This window comes from Sphaerodactylus townsendi, linkage group LG03 (assembly GCF_021028975.2).
Source record: "Sphaerodactylus townsendi isolate TG3544 linkage group LG03, MPM_Stown_v2.3, whole genome shotgun sequence".
NCBI lineage: Eukaryota > Metazoa > Chordata > Lepidosauria > Squamata > Sphaerodactylidae > Sphaerodactylus > Sphaerodactylus townsendi.
The window spans coordinates 145,678,660-145,693,171 of NC_059427.1; the positions used below are offsets into that span (position 1 = coordinate 145,678,660).

General features: G+C 48.8%; 1 protein-coding gene across 1 annotated transcript in view; it reads right to left on the reverse strand.

Annotated features, from left to right (window-relative positions):
* Positions 1-14,512, reverse strand: part of LOC125427901 (structural maintenance of chromosomes protein 1A-like) — a 65,461-nt gene that overhangs the window by 46,935 nt on the left and 4,014 nt on the right. The window contains 6 exon segments of the mRNA XM_048487468.1: positions 2,038-2,296; positions 6,667-6,806; positions 6,858-6,902; positions 13,037-13,103; positions 13,860-14,009; positions 14,252-14,348. Coding sequence (XP_048343425.1) covers positions 2,038-2,296; positions 6,667-6,806; positions 6,858-6,902; positions 13,037-13,103; positions 13,860-14,009; positions 14,252-14,348 — 758 coding nt within the window.

Here is a 14,512-nt window from a genome sequence, read left to right on the forward strand (position 1 = left end):
GAAAGAATTAGGACTAATAAAAGGAAACACTTCTTCACACAACGTGTGATTGGTGTTTGGAATATGCTGCCACAGGAGGTGGTGATGGCCACTCACCTGGATAGCTTTAAAAAGGGCTTGGACAGATTTATGGAGGAGAAGTCGATCTATGGCTACCAATCTTGATCCTCCTTGATCTGAGATTGCAAATGCCTTAGCAGACCAGGTGCTCAGGAGCAGCAGCAGCAGAAGCCCATTGCTTTCACCTCCTGCACGTGAGCTCCCAAAGGCACCTGGTGGGCCACTGCGAGTAGCAGAGAGCTGGACTAGATGGACTCTGGTCTGATCCAGCAGGCTTGTTCTTATGTTCTTATACACATGAACTACGGCAGCAAAGGTCCCTGTGCTGTGGGGACAGCAAATGCTGAAGCAGAAGCCCCACCTGTCCCATCCCACTTTCTAAGAACACTGGGTGGGCCCCAGGGAAGATGTTCAACAGACGAAGCTACTACCCTAATCACCGCAGCTAAGAAAACATGCTCCCCCCTACATTTTTCTCTCCCATTTGAACGGGGCCACTTGGCACACTACCTGTATTGCTTAATAAACCCCGTTCAAAGGAGAGCCATAATGCTCGCCAGGTTTAATGTTATGCCTTCTGCCTTGTTGCATGGCAGATTTAATAAGCAAGAAAAAGGCTAAAAGATTGTGCCCATGTAACGACGGCTCAGTTGAATCTCTGGCCCACCAATGACTACACTGTCTCAGATTCAAGGAAATCAGATCCAAGTATGTGAATCTTACTCCTTTACATTTACCCCATCTCCCCGATTTAATTAGATTACACTACTTGTTGGACAATCCTGATCCTTCTCTCTGTATGATAGTGGCAGACTTTCTCCTGGAAATTACCAAAAGCCAGTAGATTTCCTTCAACCTAACATTTATTTCCTATTTTGTATATGCTTCTTAATCCGTTTTTATTATTGTTGTACTGTTATCTATGCCAATAAAGGCTTAAAAAAACACACAGACAAAGCTATCTAACTGTGCAGGGTTAAGTCCTCATGGACGGTTAAGTCCTAATCAACTCAAGGCTTTTCTGCCATCCACTGAGGAAGAAACGAAACCTAGGAGAATAAAAGAAGACCAGGTCTGATTGAGGGCCACAGACGGCTTGTGTCCTTGAACCTTGTAGCATTGCAAGGAGAAGTACTAGAGGACTCCTGTGAAGGCTATTTGAACATTGCCTTTTGAAAGCATTGGCATTTACTTCATGCAAATAAGATCTGCTGAGTGAACTGAAGTAGCAATTTGGAGTGACTTTCCCTATTGAAAGAGGCATTTTTAATAGTGCCATATTGTTCTTTATTGTCATATTTATTGTTATTCATTGTCATAGGTCAGGGGTCGGGAACCCGCGGCTCGCGAGCCACATACGGCTCTTCCGCCGCTGTTCTGCGGCTCCATGAGCCGAGCCATGGGGCCCATCTTCACCCGCCCTGCAAGGAGCAGGGCGGGCGCTTCACTTGCCCGGCGGCCGGCCAGGCTGAGCCGCCGGGCCCATCTACGCCTGCCCTGCAGGCGGGGGGGGGGGGAGTAAGGGCGCTGAAGCAGCAAGTGGGCAGGGGAGCTGAGGGGCGGCGAGCTGCAGTGGGGGGAGCGGGGAGGGGGAGGGGGTTTCGTGGTCTTTGAGGGGAAAAGGTTCCCGACCCCTGTCATAGGTGATACTCCATGTATGTTGTAACACACTTGTCTGTCTGTTGATGAGTTTGTATATTGGAATCACACAGGTGCACTTTATATCACGTTACATGCATTAGCATTTGATATCAATTGGCCATTGGAAAGTGTTTTGTGTTGTTTGGTATACCAATAAGGTGTGTGTGTGTGGGGGGGGGGGCATGTTGGGGATGCCAGGCCCAGAAAGATCAGCCGCCCGATTCCACGTCAGTCAGCTTTTTATAAACTTCCTAACCTGGGTCCCAGGATACCCCATCACTTCTGCATCCAGCTAGCGTCAGAGGTGACAAAATCCCAGGCGACTGCAGGCCGTACCTGGTTCTCCTCCAGCGTGAGGTCCCGTCCCTGGCTCTGGCTCTCCTCTTCCATGCGCTCCTCAAACTCCTGCCTCGCCTTCTCGACGGACAGCATCTCCTTCTCCAGCTCGTCCATGTCCCCCTTGCGCTTCTTGTACTGCTTCTGGGCGTTCTGCAGGGACTTCTTTGCGGCTTCCAGTTTCTTGATCTTGTGAGACGTGTTCTCTTTGGCTTTGATGTATTGGGGGCGCTTCTGATTCAGCTCAGAGTCCTTTTCCCTGCCGGAACACAGCGGGTTTTTTTTTAATCATTCTGTGTTTTGAGCTTTGCATAGAATCTAGAGGACCATCTCCTTTTCTGGGCCACCAGTGGTGGAAACGAGGACTATAATTCCCCAACCCAGCCACCCAATCTGGACTGGCTAGATCTAGACTGGGCTCTGCAGGCTAATGGCTGCTCCACAACAGAAATCAGAAGAGCTTTAAGACCGAGAGAAACCCAGAGGACTGAGGAGAAACAGCCCACCACAAGAAAAATATTTCTACTGTACATAAAGGGAATCACAGATCAAATAGGGAAACTGATGAAGAAACATAACCTACAAACCATCTTCAAACCAACCAGGAAAATACAGCAGATGCTACTCTCAGCAAAGGACAAGAGAGACCCCCTAACTTCTTCAGGAGTCTAACGCATACCCTGCAGCTGTGGAAAGGTCTACATAGGAACCACAAAACGCAGCATTCAGACTCGTCTTAAGGAGCACGAAAGACACTGTCGGCTTGATCATCCTGAAAAATCTGCAGTAGCAGAACATGTCCTAAACAAAACTGGACATAACATTTTATTTGAAAACACTGAAATTCTGAACAATTCAGAAGGTTACTTTGTCAGATTGCACAGGGAGGCCATTGAAATTCACAAACACCAAGACAACTTCAACAGGAAAGAAAAGACTCTGAGAATTAACAAAGCTTGGCTACCAGTACTTAAAAACACCAAAAGCAAACCCCAAGGGTATGCTAAGTTTATGAACAATGGACTCCACCCAAACACAGGATTTGCATTCACCAATACTACTGCTGCTGCAGGGCATGAAAAGGTGAATCACTCCCTGGACTGATAAGCCCCACCCGCAATACAATACTATCAACCATATCTTTGCATAACAAGTTCCACCCAAACACTTACTGAGTGGTTCCCCACCCTGGGACATAGACAATATATACCCCAAACATTCCCTTCTCTCTGGACACAGTGTGTAACAGACTTCCCTCTGTGATACACCTCTGAAGATGCCAGCCACAGATGCAGGCGAAACATTAGGAACAAGATCCACCAGACCATGGCCACACAGCCCAGAAAACCCACCAGAACTAGTTGAATCCAGCCGTGAAAGCCTTCGACAATACGTTAAGAGGTGACATGATAGCCATGTTTAGATATTTGAAGGGATGTCATGTTGGTGAGGGAGCAAGCTTGTTTTCTGCTGCTCCAGAGATTAGGACCAGGAGTTATGGATTCAAGTTAAAGGAAAAGCGATTCCACCTAAACATCGGGAAAAACTTCCTAACTGTCAGGACTGTCTGTTCGACAGTGGAATGCACTACCTCAGAGTGTGGTGGAGTCCCCTTCTTTGGAGGGTTTTAAAGAGGCTGGATGGCCATCTGTCAGGAGTGCTTTGATTGTGTGTTCCTGCATTGCAGGGGGTTGGATTTGATGGCCTTCAAGCTCTATGATTCTATGACTTTCAAACCCTCTTCTAGGCATATGACAGTCACTCCCCGCATAGGAACTGATCTGCCATGGAACCTTTGTGTATTCAGAGGGTTCCAGGGGAGTGTTCTATTGTCGCAGTTCACATTGGGGTGTTCAAACAACCTGTTGGGATTCACTTTCACTTCATGTGCCTGAAATAATACGTTGTGAGGCACATTCGGACTGTGGAGGAAAATGGGAGTTGGTAGGAAAACCTGCTTGTTATTTTCATTGGAGCGAAGGTTGCAACCACTGATCCCCCCCACCCCACACTGCATTTCACTAGTTCTACTCTATAGCACGGTTTCTTTCTAACGCTAGATCACAGGTCGGCAACCCGCGGCTCCGGAGCCACATGAGGCTCTTTCGTCCTCATACTGTGGCTCCGCAGCGGCAACGCCAACGACGGCAAGTTGCACTTGGGCCGCGGTGAGCGCGCCTCCTTCCCTGCTCCCTCCTTCCTTCCTCCCTCCCTCCGGCATCCTTTCCCCTCCTTCCCTCATCTGGCACCTGGGAAGGAGAGGAAAAGGAGAGAGAACATGAGAACATAAGAACAAGCCAGCTGGATCAGACCAGAGTCCATCTAGTCCAGCTTTCTGCTACTCCCAGTGGCCCACCAGGTGCCTTTGGGAGCTCACATGCAGGATGTGAAAGCAATGGCCTTCTGCGGCTGTTGCTCCCGATCACCTGGTCTGTTAAGGCATTTGCAATCTGAGATCAAAGAGGATCAAGATTGGTAGCCATAAATCGACTTCTCCTCCATAAATCTGTCCAAGCCCCTCTTAAAGCTATCCAGGTTGGTGGCCATCACCAACCTGGATAGAAGAGGAAGGAAGGAAGGAGGGGGCGGGGAAGGAAGTGCGCTCGCCGCGGCCCAAGTGCAATTTGCCGTCATTGGCATTGGCGCTGCTGTCTATCCCGCCCACTTGGTTGAAGGCAGGGCTTTGGGAGGCCGGGGGCGGGGCTTTGGGAGGCGGGGCCAAATGGCTCTTTGGGTGCTAAAGGTTGCCGACCCCTGGTCTAGATGAATCCTGCTCAAGAAACTTTTTGCACTGATAATTCGACACCATAAGTGTTTTCAAAACTATCAAAGAGTTGGGACCACTTTAGATTTTTTTCCCCTGGTTTAAAAAAGACTTTGTTCTAGTGCAGGGATCTGCAACCTGCGGCTCTCCTGATGTTCATGGACTTCAAATCCCATCATCCCCTGCCAGCATGGCCATGCTGCCAGGGGCTGATGGGAATTGTAGTCCATGAACATCTGGAGAGCCGCAGGTTGCAGACCCTGTACTAGTGGGTTTGGTGGATAGATTAGTAGTCTAGGATCCTGGGTGACCCAGGTTCCACTGTGGATGCTCGCTGGGTGACTTTTGACCTGCCACAAATTCTTAGCCTAGCCTACCTCACAGCATTGTTGTGTGAAAAGCAGATACAAATAAAAGAAGATATAAATGGCAGGGGGTTGGACTTGATGGCCCTTGTGGTCTCTTCCAACTCTATTATTCTATGCCAGACACAAGAGGTATATGACACTATTGATAGCTAGCAAAAGGGTCAAAAATCTATTCTATAAATGCCTGCATATTCTAGAATAAGCACCCAAAAGTTATTTTGCCATCAGAAAGTCAAACCAGCCAGCAGCTGAACTCTTGTTTTGCTGTGATCTCCACCAGGCACGATTCAGCAACGAGAAACATTCAAAGGTGATTTGCCTTTGCCTGCCTCTGTGGAGCGACTTTCCATCCAAGTCCTAACCGGGGCCAGCCCTGCTTAGCTTCCAACAGCTGATGAGATCGGGCTAGCTCAACATCCCAGGCCCAGACAGAGGGTAGTTTGCTACTCAGTGGTTTGCACACAGCAATCCCAAACTCCCTTGGAGAGCTCCCATCCAGGGCCGACAGACCCTACTAAGATTCTGAACTCTGACAAGATTGGGCCAGTTTGGGCCATCTTGGGTCCAGGCGAGAGAGGAACAGGATGTTTTGAAATTGCCTGCCTCTGTGTATCAACCCTGGACTTCCCTGGGGATCTCCCATTCAAGGACTTGCCAGCAGAGGCGCACCAAGAGACAATGGCGCCTGGGGGCAACACCTGCTCCCGCCCCCTGCTTCTCCTCTGGGGTGGCAGGTACCCGGCTTGGAGCCTGCTGAAAGGTGCAGCAGGTTCCCAGCCTGGCTGCTCCTTCAGGTCACTGGGGTGCTGCATTTTGCACCCTCCCCATGTAGACTCCACTCAGGTGCCTCCGGGTCAACTGGATTCCCCCCCCCATGTCCCTCTACAGGGTAGGGAACCTTTTAACACTCAAAGATGGGACCCATTTTCCAGCCTAAAACACTTGGAGCCGCAAATAATTTTTTTGGACACAAAATAAAGATAACATTGTATATATTGGTTTTTTACTCTACCCGCCATTCTGAGAAGTTGGCTGGATGCGGCTCCTCTAAGCCACTGGTGGAAGTGGCAAGGGGGGGGCTAGCGGCTAGCCGTGCTCGCCACAGTGCCCTCTCGGCCCAACGTGGCAGGCGCAGAGGGGAAGCTCCTATGCTCCAGCTGGCTGCAGGCAGTTGGTGCACCCACTGCTGCAGGCTGGCAAGGATGGGGGTTGAAGCTGTCGTCATGAGCCGTGAGCGAAGGGAGGAAGAGAGCCAGACAAGTGGCTCTTGCCCAGGTTCCCCTACCCCTGCTCTGACAGATACGCCCCTGCTTGCCAGTACCAACCCCGTTTACTTTCCAAGATTTATTTATTTTTTATTTATTATTTAAATTTATAGACCGCCCCATCCCCGAGATCTAACACGATTGGGCTAACCCGGGCCACCCAGGTCAGGACTACGAAGGGATAAATCAGGGGCAGGAGCCCCACCTTTGCAAATGCAGAGCCCTCACTCACTTGATCTCCTTCTCGATCTGCTGCTGTTCCCGCATCACCTTGCCCAGCTCCTTCTTCCGGTCCTTCAGCTCGTCTTCGACCTTGTCCATCCGCTTCTTGTCCTTGTCGATCTCCTTGTTCTTCGAGCCCCCCAGCCCTGTTCAGCTGCATCTCAAGCAGGGTGGCATACAGCCGGAATGTTGCAGCTGGACCTGAGCCCGCACCACCTCGTCCTTCAGGCGCTGGTACCGGTCCGCCTGCCCCGCAGAGGAAAGCGTCAAGTGTCAGAGGTGGCAGTTGCCTAGCCCCAAACCCCAGAAGAAGCCAAAGTATGAGCTAGCCCAGGTTGGATGTGTTGATTGACCACCTTTTAATTGATTTAAAAGGTGGCCCTAACGAATTACACCATTTTTAAAAAACACAAACGGCAGGTGATGACCATCCATTCTTCCCTCCCCTCTTTTCACATGCAGGAAAGAACCTTTCTTCATTTTGGTAGGTTCGAGGTTCTCTCCAGATGTTCAGAATTACAATTCCATCAGCCCTGCTACTTGGCCATGCTGGCAGAGGCTGATGGGAATTGTAGTTCCTGAACATCTGGAGGGCCATAGTTTGAAGACCTCTGTTTTGGAGGATCTGAAGGAGATCTAGATTTGAGCCAGCAGCACCTTAGAAATTAACAATATTTTGGGGGTGTAAGCTTTTCAGAATCAAAACTATCAGGTCTCTGAAAAAAGGAAGTTTGACACTCGAAAGCTTACATTCCAAAAATATTACCGGTTCCTCTGATGCTCCGAGACTCAAATCTAGCTCTTCTTATAAAATGGTAGGTCAGATGCCTGTTTAAAAATAATCTGCCTTCAGGTTCAGTGATAGGTGGAATCTATCTTAAATAACTGTAAAATATTTGCCTAGAAATACTAATCAACCAACAGCTATTAACAATGATTAATAAATGGTTTCTCTGTGCACAAAAGTCGCAAAGCGCTGGAGACCAGGGGCTAGGATCAGCGTGGTGTAGCAGTTAAAGAGTGTCAGACTAGTATCTGGGAGACCTGAGTTCGAATTCCCACATGCCATGGAAGCTTGCTAGGTGACCTTGGGCCAGTCACATGCTCTCAGCCCAATCTACCTGACAGGATAAAATGGAGGACAGGGGAACAAGGTAAGCCACTGGAGGTCCACACTGCAAAGAAAGGCGGAGTATAAAAGAATTAAAGAAATAAAAATAAACAAACAGGGACTCATACATAAACACCCTTTTTAAAAAACAACAACCAGATTTAATATCCCCTAATGGCCGGGATTCGAGTGGCTCACTGAACACATATTGGATTTCAAGATTTTTTCATATTGGGGGCATATTGGTTTTCATATTGTATATCTATTGAAATGCCAGGGGAAGAATTAGGATCAATAAAAGGAACACTTTTCACAATAAATCTTGATTGGTGCTTCGGAATATGCTACAGGAGGTAGTGATGGCTACTCAACCTGATGGCTTTTAAAAGTGCCTTTGGACAGATTTATGGAGGAGAGTTTCCATCTATGCCTACCAGTCTTGATCTGCCCGATCTCAGATTGCAAAGGTTCTTAGCAGACCAGGTGCTTCAGGAGCAGCAGCAGAAGGGCCTCGCTTTCACCTCCTGCACGTGGAGTCTCTAAAGGCACCTGGTGTCACGCGTAGCAGCAGAGTGCTGGGACTAGGATGGACTCTGGTCTGATCCAGCAAGTTTGTTCTGCCTTGTATAGTTTTAAGTTAAGAGCAACGGGGTGGAAATGGAATTCTGGATTACGCCGACCTTCGCTCCAGACCAGAGAAGAGGCATGTCTGAGTTCATACCTGTTCTTTGGCGGTTGCCAAATACTAGAGTGAGTCGTTGAGAGCCTGAAACTCTTTCCTCCCCGCTTCTAAATCCCTGGCCTCCCAGTCTCCCCGCCCTCCGGCCACCTCCCTCCCTTCTTCTGCTTGGCCTCCTTGCTCTGCTGCAATGCTCCTTCCTGACATGATAATCTGAACTTTGGGTAATCCTCCCTCAGCCTTGACCATCTCCTCTTCCCGCTTGTCGTGACTCCCAGCCAGCCTCCTGTTTTCATCCCTCGAAGTTTCCCATGCCTTGGGGTTCCTTCATCTAATCCACTAAATCGCAACCCTGTGAGCCGAAAGTGAGCATATCAGAGCAGGCCACTGAGGCGCCTGTCACCCCCTTCTTCGGACATGGACTGAACCGTGGACAACCATTCCGCAGGATAGATGCCACCAGAGGTAGATGACGGGAATCCATGGCTTGTCCAGACTTGAGCAAGAGGACTATTGTCAAACCTGCACTCCCGGTTTATTTATATTGCCCAGTAGGTCGGTCATTCCGACCAACTAGCTCATTTCTGGGCAAAACTCCATTCATCCAGACTCAAGAAATCCGCCTTTGTCCAGCTTCCATAAATTTACTCACCTTTTCATTCAGCCTCCACAAAACCCCTTCTGCTCATAGCACCCAAAGCTCAACCTATTGGTGCACCTTTCAAGCCCTCTGCAGAAGATCTATTTTGGGATTTGTGTTAGCGTCAGGGAGGGGTGTGAAAGAATTGAGCAACGACTGTGCTCTGGTTTGTTCGACCTGGCCTAGATAAAGAGGATTACAGTTCCCATCATCCCTACCATGGTTGCGGGGGATGATGGGAACTGTAGTCCATAACATCTGGAGGGTCGCGAGTTTGACACCTATGTTCTAGTATATCAGTGCCTGTCAGGCTATCCATCTAAAGCAGGGTGGTGGGGGTTGTTAATATTTTCATATACCCACCAACCTCAAGGGCTCTGGAGCGTGTGATGCATTAGGCCAAAAAAAGACACATAATATACAATGATAAAATATATGAAACATTAAAATTTTTTAAAACACAGTAGCAGCAACACACAGAGATTGTTAGCAGGCCGAGTATCCTTGGGAGGGGCTGGCAAAAGCCGGTAGAATGGTACAGATAAAATCCGAAGGCCACGGGGAGGTGAGGCAGATGGTGCTATGGAAGCACCAGACTTCTCTGCTGGTGTCCACCAAGTGTTTTTAGAAAGTGATCAGGGCCAGGTGACACTTTATCCCAGGGTGAAATTAGGATATTTATCAGCTTCTGCCATGGCCACCTGGCCAGCTGGTAGGCTGATGGGGAATTGTAGTCCATAACATCTGGACGCGGTTCGCCACCACGGCTTATCCCAATAGAGCAGTGGTGCTGCAATCCCATGGCACGGGGTGCCAGAGGTGGCACTTCCAGAGCCCCTCTCTGTAAGTACACACGAAACAGAGTCTTTGGGAAATCACTTCCCACCCCATCTAGCCACGTACACTGGGCTCTATTACTAGCATAAAACCTAAGACCTAGTTTTGGGGAAGCAGTGTAGGTAACCCTGTTAAGCGCCATATTACACCCCAATTGATTTTCTTTGTGAAGAACTAAAGCTTATCCTTTTACCTATAAGCTCAAGGTAATGGGCTTGCTTGAGTAAACCCTCCAGCATTCACTATGGAAACGCTTTTTGCACTGCTGTTTCAAAGCCACCTACCACCTGCCCGAGTAATTCCATTTGGGAGTTTCTCTAAACTAAAACTGCATCTGTGCCTAAATGCCGTTGGCACTTTGGTGAGGGGGCCATGGGGTTTGGGTTGGGTGCCAGCACCCCCAGCCTAAAAAGGTTCCATATCACTGCAATAGAGTTTCACTTGGGCCATCAGAGATCCTACTGCAGGCATTTTTTAAAAACTGCTGCTTTGGCAGCAACTGCTATCACAGTTCAGGGATCTTTGTTATATGGCTGAGAGATAAAATGTATACAATTATTTCAGGTGAAAATATTTTTAAACAATTTATGCGTCTTATAGAGCTTCCTGCTTTATTACTTAACAAGTTACTATTCAAGATATGTGTGACCTCTACCCCAGGATCTCCAGCGTAGTGATTAAGAGCAGGTGCCTAATCTGGCAAACCTGGGCTTGATTCCCTGCCACATGAGCTGTGGAGCTTATCTAGGAATCCACTAGCCTGTTGTGCACTCCCACACAGCAGCGCCAAGGGGACTCTTGGCCACCGCTTTTGAGCTCTCAGCCCCACCCATCTCACAGGGTGTTTGTTGTGAGGGGAGGAAGGGAAAGGCGACAAGCCCCTTTGAGCTCCTTGCAGGAGAAGGGGGGATATAAATCCAAACTCTGTTCTGGATGGGCTAACGCATTCCCCTGCATGGTTATGCCGGGCACAGGGACTCTAATTGAGAACCAGGGTTTCACCTCCACGCCATGCACTTTATCTGGTGAACTGAGAGCCTTTTCCTGCTCCTACATGAAGCCTACTGTGATCCATCCACTTCTATCAGCCTCAGCATGTACAAGTAGCAGGCTGATGTGGGAATGGTAGTTCCAAACATCTGGGAGGGCCATAGTTTGAAGCACCTCTCAAAGGGCCAGCCTTCAGAACTCTCTAGCCCCACCTGTCTGCTGTGGGAAAGTGAAGTGGGAAAAAGAAGTTTGCAAACCTGCAGAGGTCTCTTCAAGACACTTCCATAGGCCGTAATGCCAAACCACTGTCACAACTGTTTGTAGTGGATTTTGCCACCTATTAGCTTTAAAGAGCACTGAAAGTAGTTTGACAGTGCATTATTCTGCATGTGAATGGCTCATTCTTATGGTAGAGAAAAGCGGGTGCATAAATCCAAACATTTCTCATTCTGTTGCAACTATTTTGTTGGCCCTCCTGTGCTGAGTCCACTCCTGGTAGCTGGTGCCCACCATCCAGCCCTCCCAGAGAGTTCCAAGGGCTCCTGTGCTTCCCCCAGCAGATCTGCCACCGTATTAAGGGAACGGCTATTCACTGTAAACACTCAAACTCCTAGTTAGGCAAAGCCATGGAGCTTCGTTTTCTCATTTTGAACATGCCGGGAGTTTCGCAGGACAGCTGTTTACCTAAATATCTTGCTCAACACCCAAGTCTAGGTGGCTATTCACCAGAGCAAGAATGTTCGTTATCCCTTCACCTTTCCCCTGAGAGATTCATGCACACTTCCAAGGTGAAAAAGCGCTGAAGGTCCATATTGTCAACCTCTGAGGAATCTTTGGGAGCCAGCCCATTAGTCGTCTGAATTCAAGCATAGAACCTGGCACTTAGCTTAGCCTTTTCTAATACCCAAATTTCTACTTTGTGCCTCCAAGATTCTTAAATTGAACCGCCTCTTGAACAAATTTTAGGTCCCGCAGTTTAAAATGGGGCCAAGTTCCTGCTCTATACAAAAAATATTTCTAGCTCTTTACTTTACTTATTTTGAAGTTTTGTGCCTGTATGAACTGTGAGCGTGCTGTTTCTTACCCTGTCAAACCCAGGATCATTACTGCACAGTTTTATTCGCATTTCCTGGATGCCTAATAAAGGTCTTTGAATTCTGAATCTCAAGGCACCTACAGGCTCACCACAAACTTGGGGATCCTAGATTCAAAACAAGCTTACCTAGAAGATCAGGAAATGCGGCTGGACCGAGAATGCCCAGCTTTCTCTCCAGCGCCTCGCTTGTATTCGGGCTTCAGCTGCAACTAATTTTGTTGTTGGCCTTTGTATCTTAAGAGCTCCTGGAAGCACACATCAAGCCCCTGCTGCTCACCCAGTAAGACTTCCAAATCCAGCAGGAGCTAGGGATAGAGGTCCAGCCTGCCCCAAATCTTGGCGCAGAAGTGCCGCTTGCGACAATTATTTGAAAAAGAAAAATAGCCTGCTCCGGAAAAAACATGCGAAACGCGCTTTGATGGAGGATAGGTCTACCAGCGCCACTAGCCTTGGTGACTCCAAAGGAACCTCGGAGGTACAGAGGCAGTCCACCCACTAAAACCAGTGGTTCCGCCTAAGCTCCTCTAGGTTATTCATTTAGTTATTTTTTTATCGATATATCACCATCCCTAGAGGGCTCTAAGCGTGAAATAACACAAAACAGTATACATAAAAATCATTAAAACATAATTACTCATAAATGTCATTCAAAAAAACAGCAAATACTTCCTAACCTAGGTATCCCACAAAGTGCTTAACTATAAACCAAATCTCTCCGTAAAGAGGGAGGAGAGTGGAGATGATAAAACCCGATGATATTAGGGGCTCACATGGAACAAAGACCCATATGGAACAGTGGGGGGGGGGCCGCACACTCACGGATGGTTGCTCCAAAGGCCCAGTGGCAGCAACCCTAGTCTTACAGGCCCCAAGCGGAAATCACCCCATCCTCACAGCAGGGCCCGGATATTGAGAAGAGGCTCCACCCGGTACCGCGCTAGAGTTTCAGCGCGCCCTGGCCCGGTGGAGGCCAGCCGCATCATTGAGGGCGCCAGGGACCATCAATAGTAAATCGGCCTCTGCCAACGAGGTCGGACTGGGACATATACATGGGGTACGCGGTCCGGCAGTAATGAGGGTCCTGCCAAGAAGGCCTAAAGGTCAAATACCCAATCGATGATTCGAATTAACTGGGAGCCAATGAAAGCGACGCAACACAGCTGAATATGATCCTATAGGCTTCAGAGCAAAGCAAGCCGCATGTTGGACCACAGTTTCAGTTTCCAGATCAAACGCTAGAAGGGAAGGCCCAGAGCGAAGTTACAATAGTGTGTATTCCGGAGGTGACCGCTGTGGATCACAGTGGCTAGGTCCGAAGTTGAGAGGAAGGGGAGCCAACCGTCACCTGACTATGTGGAAAAGGCAACCCGGGCTACCTGGGTCTCCATCAGCTGAGAACTTGTTCCTTTAACTTTTTTGCTTGTATCAGAGCACCTTTCAGGTATCACAGAGGGAAGTCTGTTTACCATTCCTCTGTAACAAATTTCCCTCTGTCGACACCTCTGGAAGATGCCAGCCGCCACAGATGCAGGCGGTAAACATTAGGAACAAGATTCATCAGACCACGGGCCACATGCCCGAAACCTGCCAACAACCAGCGCTGAATCCAGCCGGAAAGCCTTCAAATCCAGAGTCCATTTATTGGTCTAAGATCCAAGACCTAATATAGTGACTGTAGGAGCCGGGTCTGATGGACGAAGCCAGGTGCACAGCATCTCGCCGCCAGGTGAGCATCTGACTTAAAAGAGACCAAGGGAAGAGCTGCTGTGTTATAGCAACGCTCTATTGGCGTACAGAACCACTGACTTTGCTGCACGCTGAGTCTCCACCCAACCTTTGCTTTGTGTTACAGCTGCTGCTTGTTGTTCCCCGACTTGACTAAGATGGTGCACTTGAAAGCTGGCGCGGACAAAGAACGGGGAAGTGTCCAGGTGAACACTATGGGGTCTGCTTCAAAGATGTCACATTCCAGACAGGACTTGGTACCCAAAGGAAGTTTCCTGGAAGACAAAGAATCCTTTTCCCCTTGAATTCTGCCCGCCAGCTCCTTTTGTCCCATGTCATCATCTCAGGCCCCTCCTGAACCCGATGCCCACCACACAGGGCCCCTGCAATACCTCTTCCCATTATCACTCCAACCCCCCAAGACTCCACCCACAATGACGCTGCAAGTAAAGCGATCTTCAGCCATCTTCGGAGTAGACCATGCTGACAAAGGTCTGGGTTGGCAGCCGGCTTCTACCGGGAGCCCCGTGGATCAGGTCCCGCGAGGGTCTTCACCCTCAGATTGCTGGTCTTCGCCATAACGGTTGATGGCATCCATATGAGATTTGACTTGCCTGTGCTGAGAGCAGGGAGGAATCCAAAACTTCATCAGATATACTCATGTATAAGTCGAATTTTTCGCGCACATTTTTAATGTTGAAAAAGCTCCCCTCGACTTATAATGCTGGTCATTAAAAATTTCTCTGTGTGTTTTACTTTGCCGCCAGCAGGGGGGGGC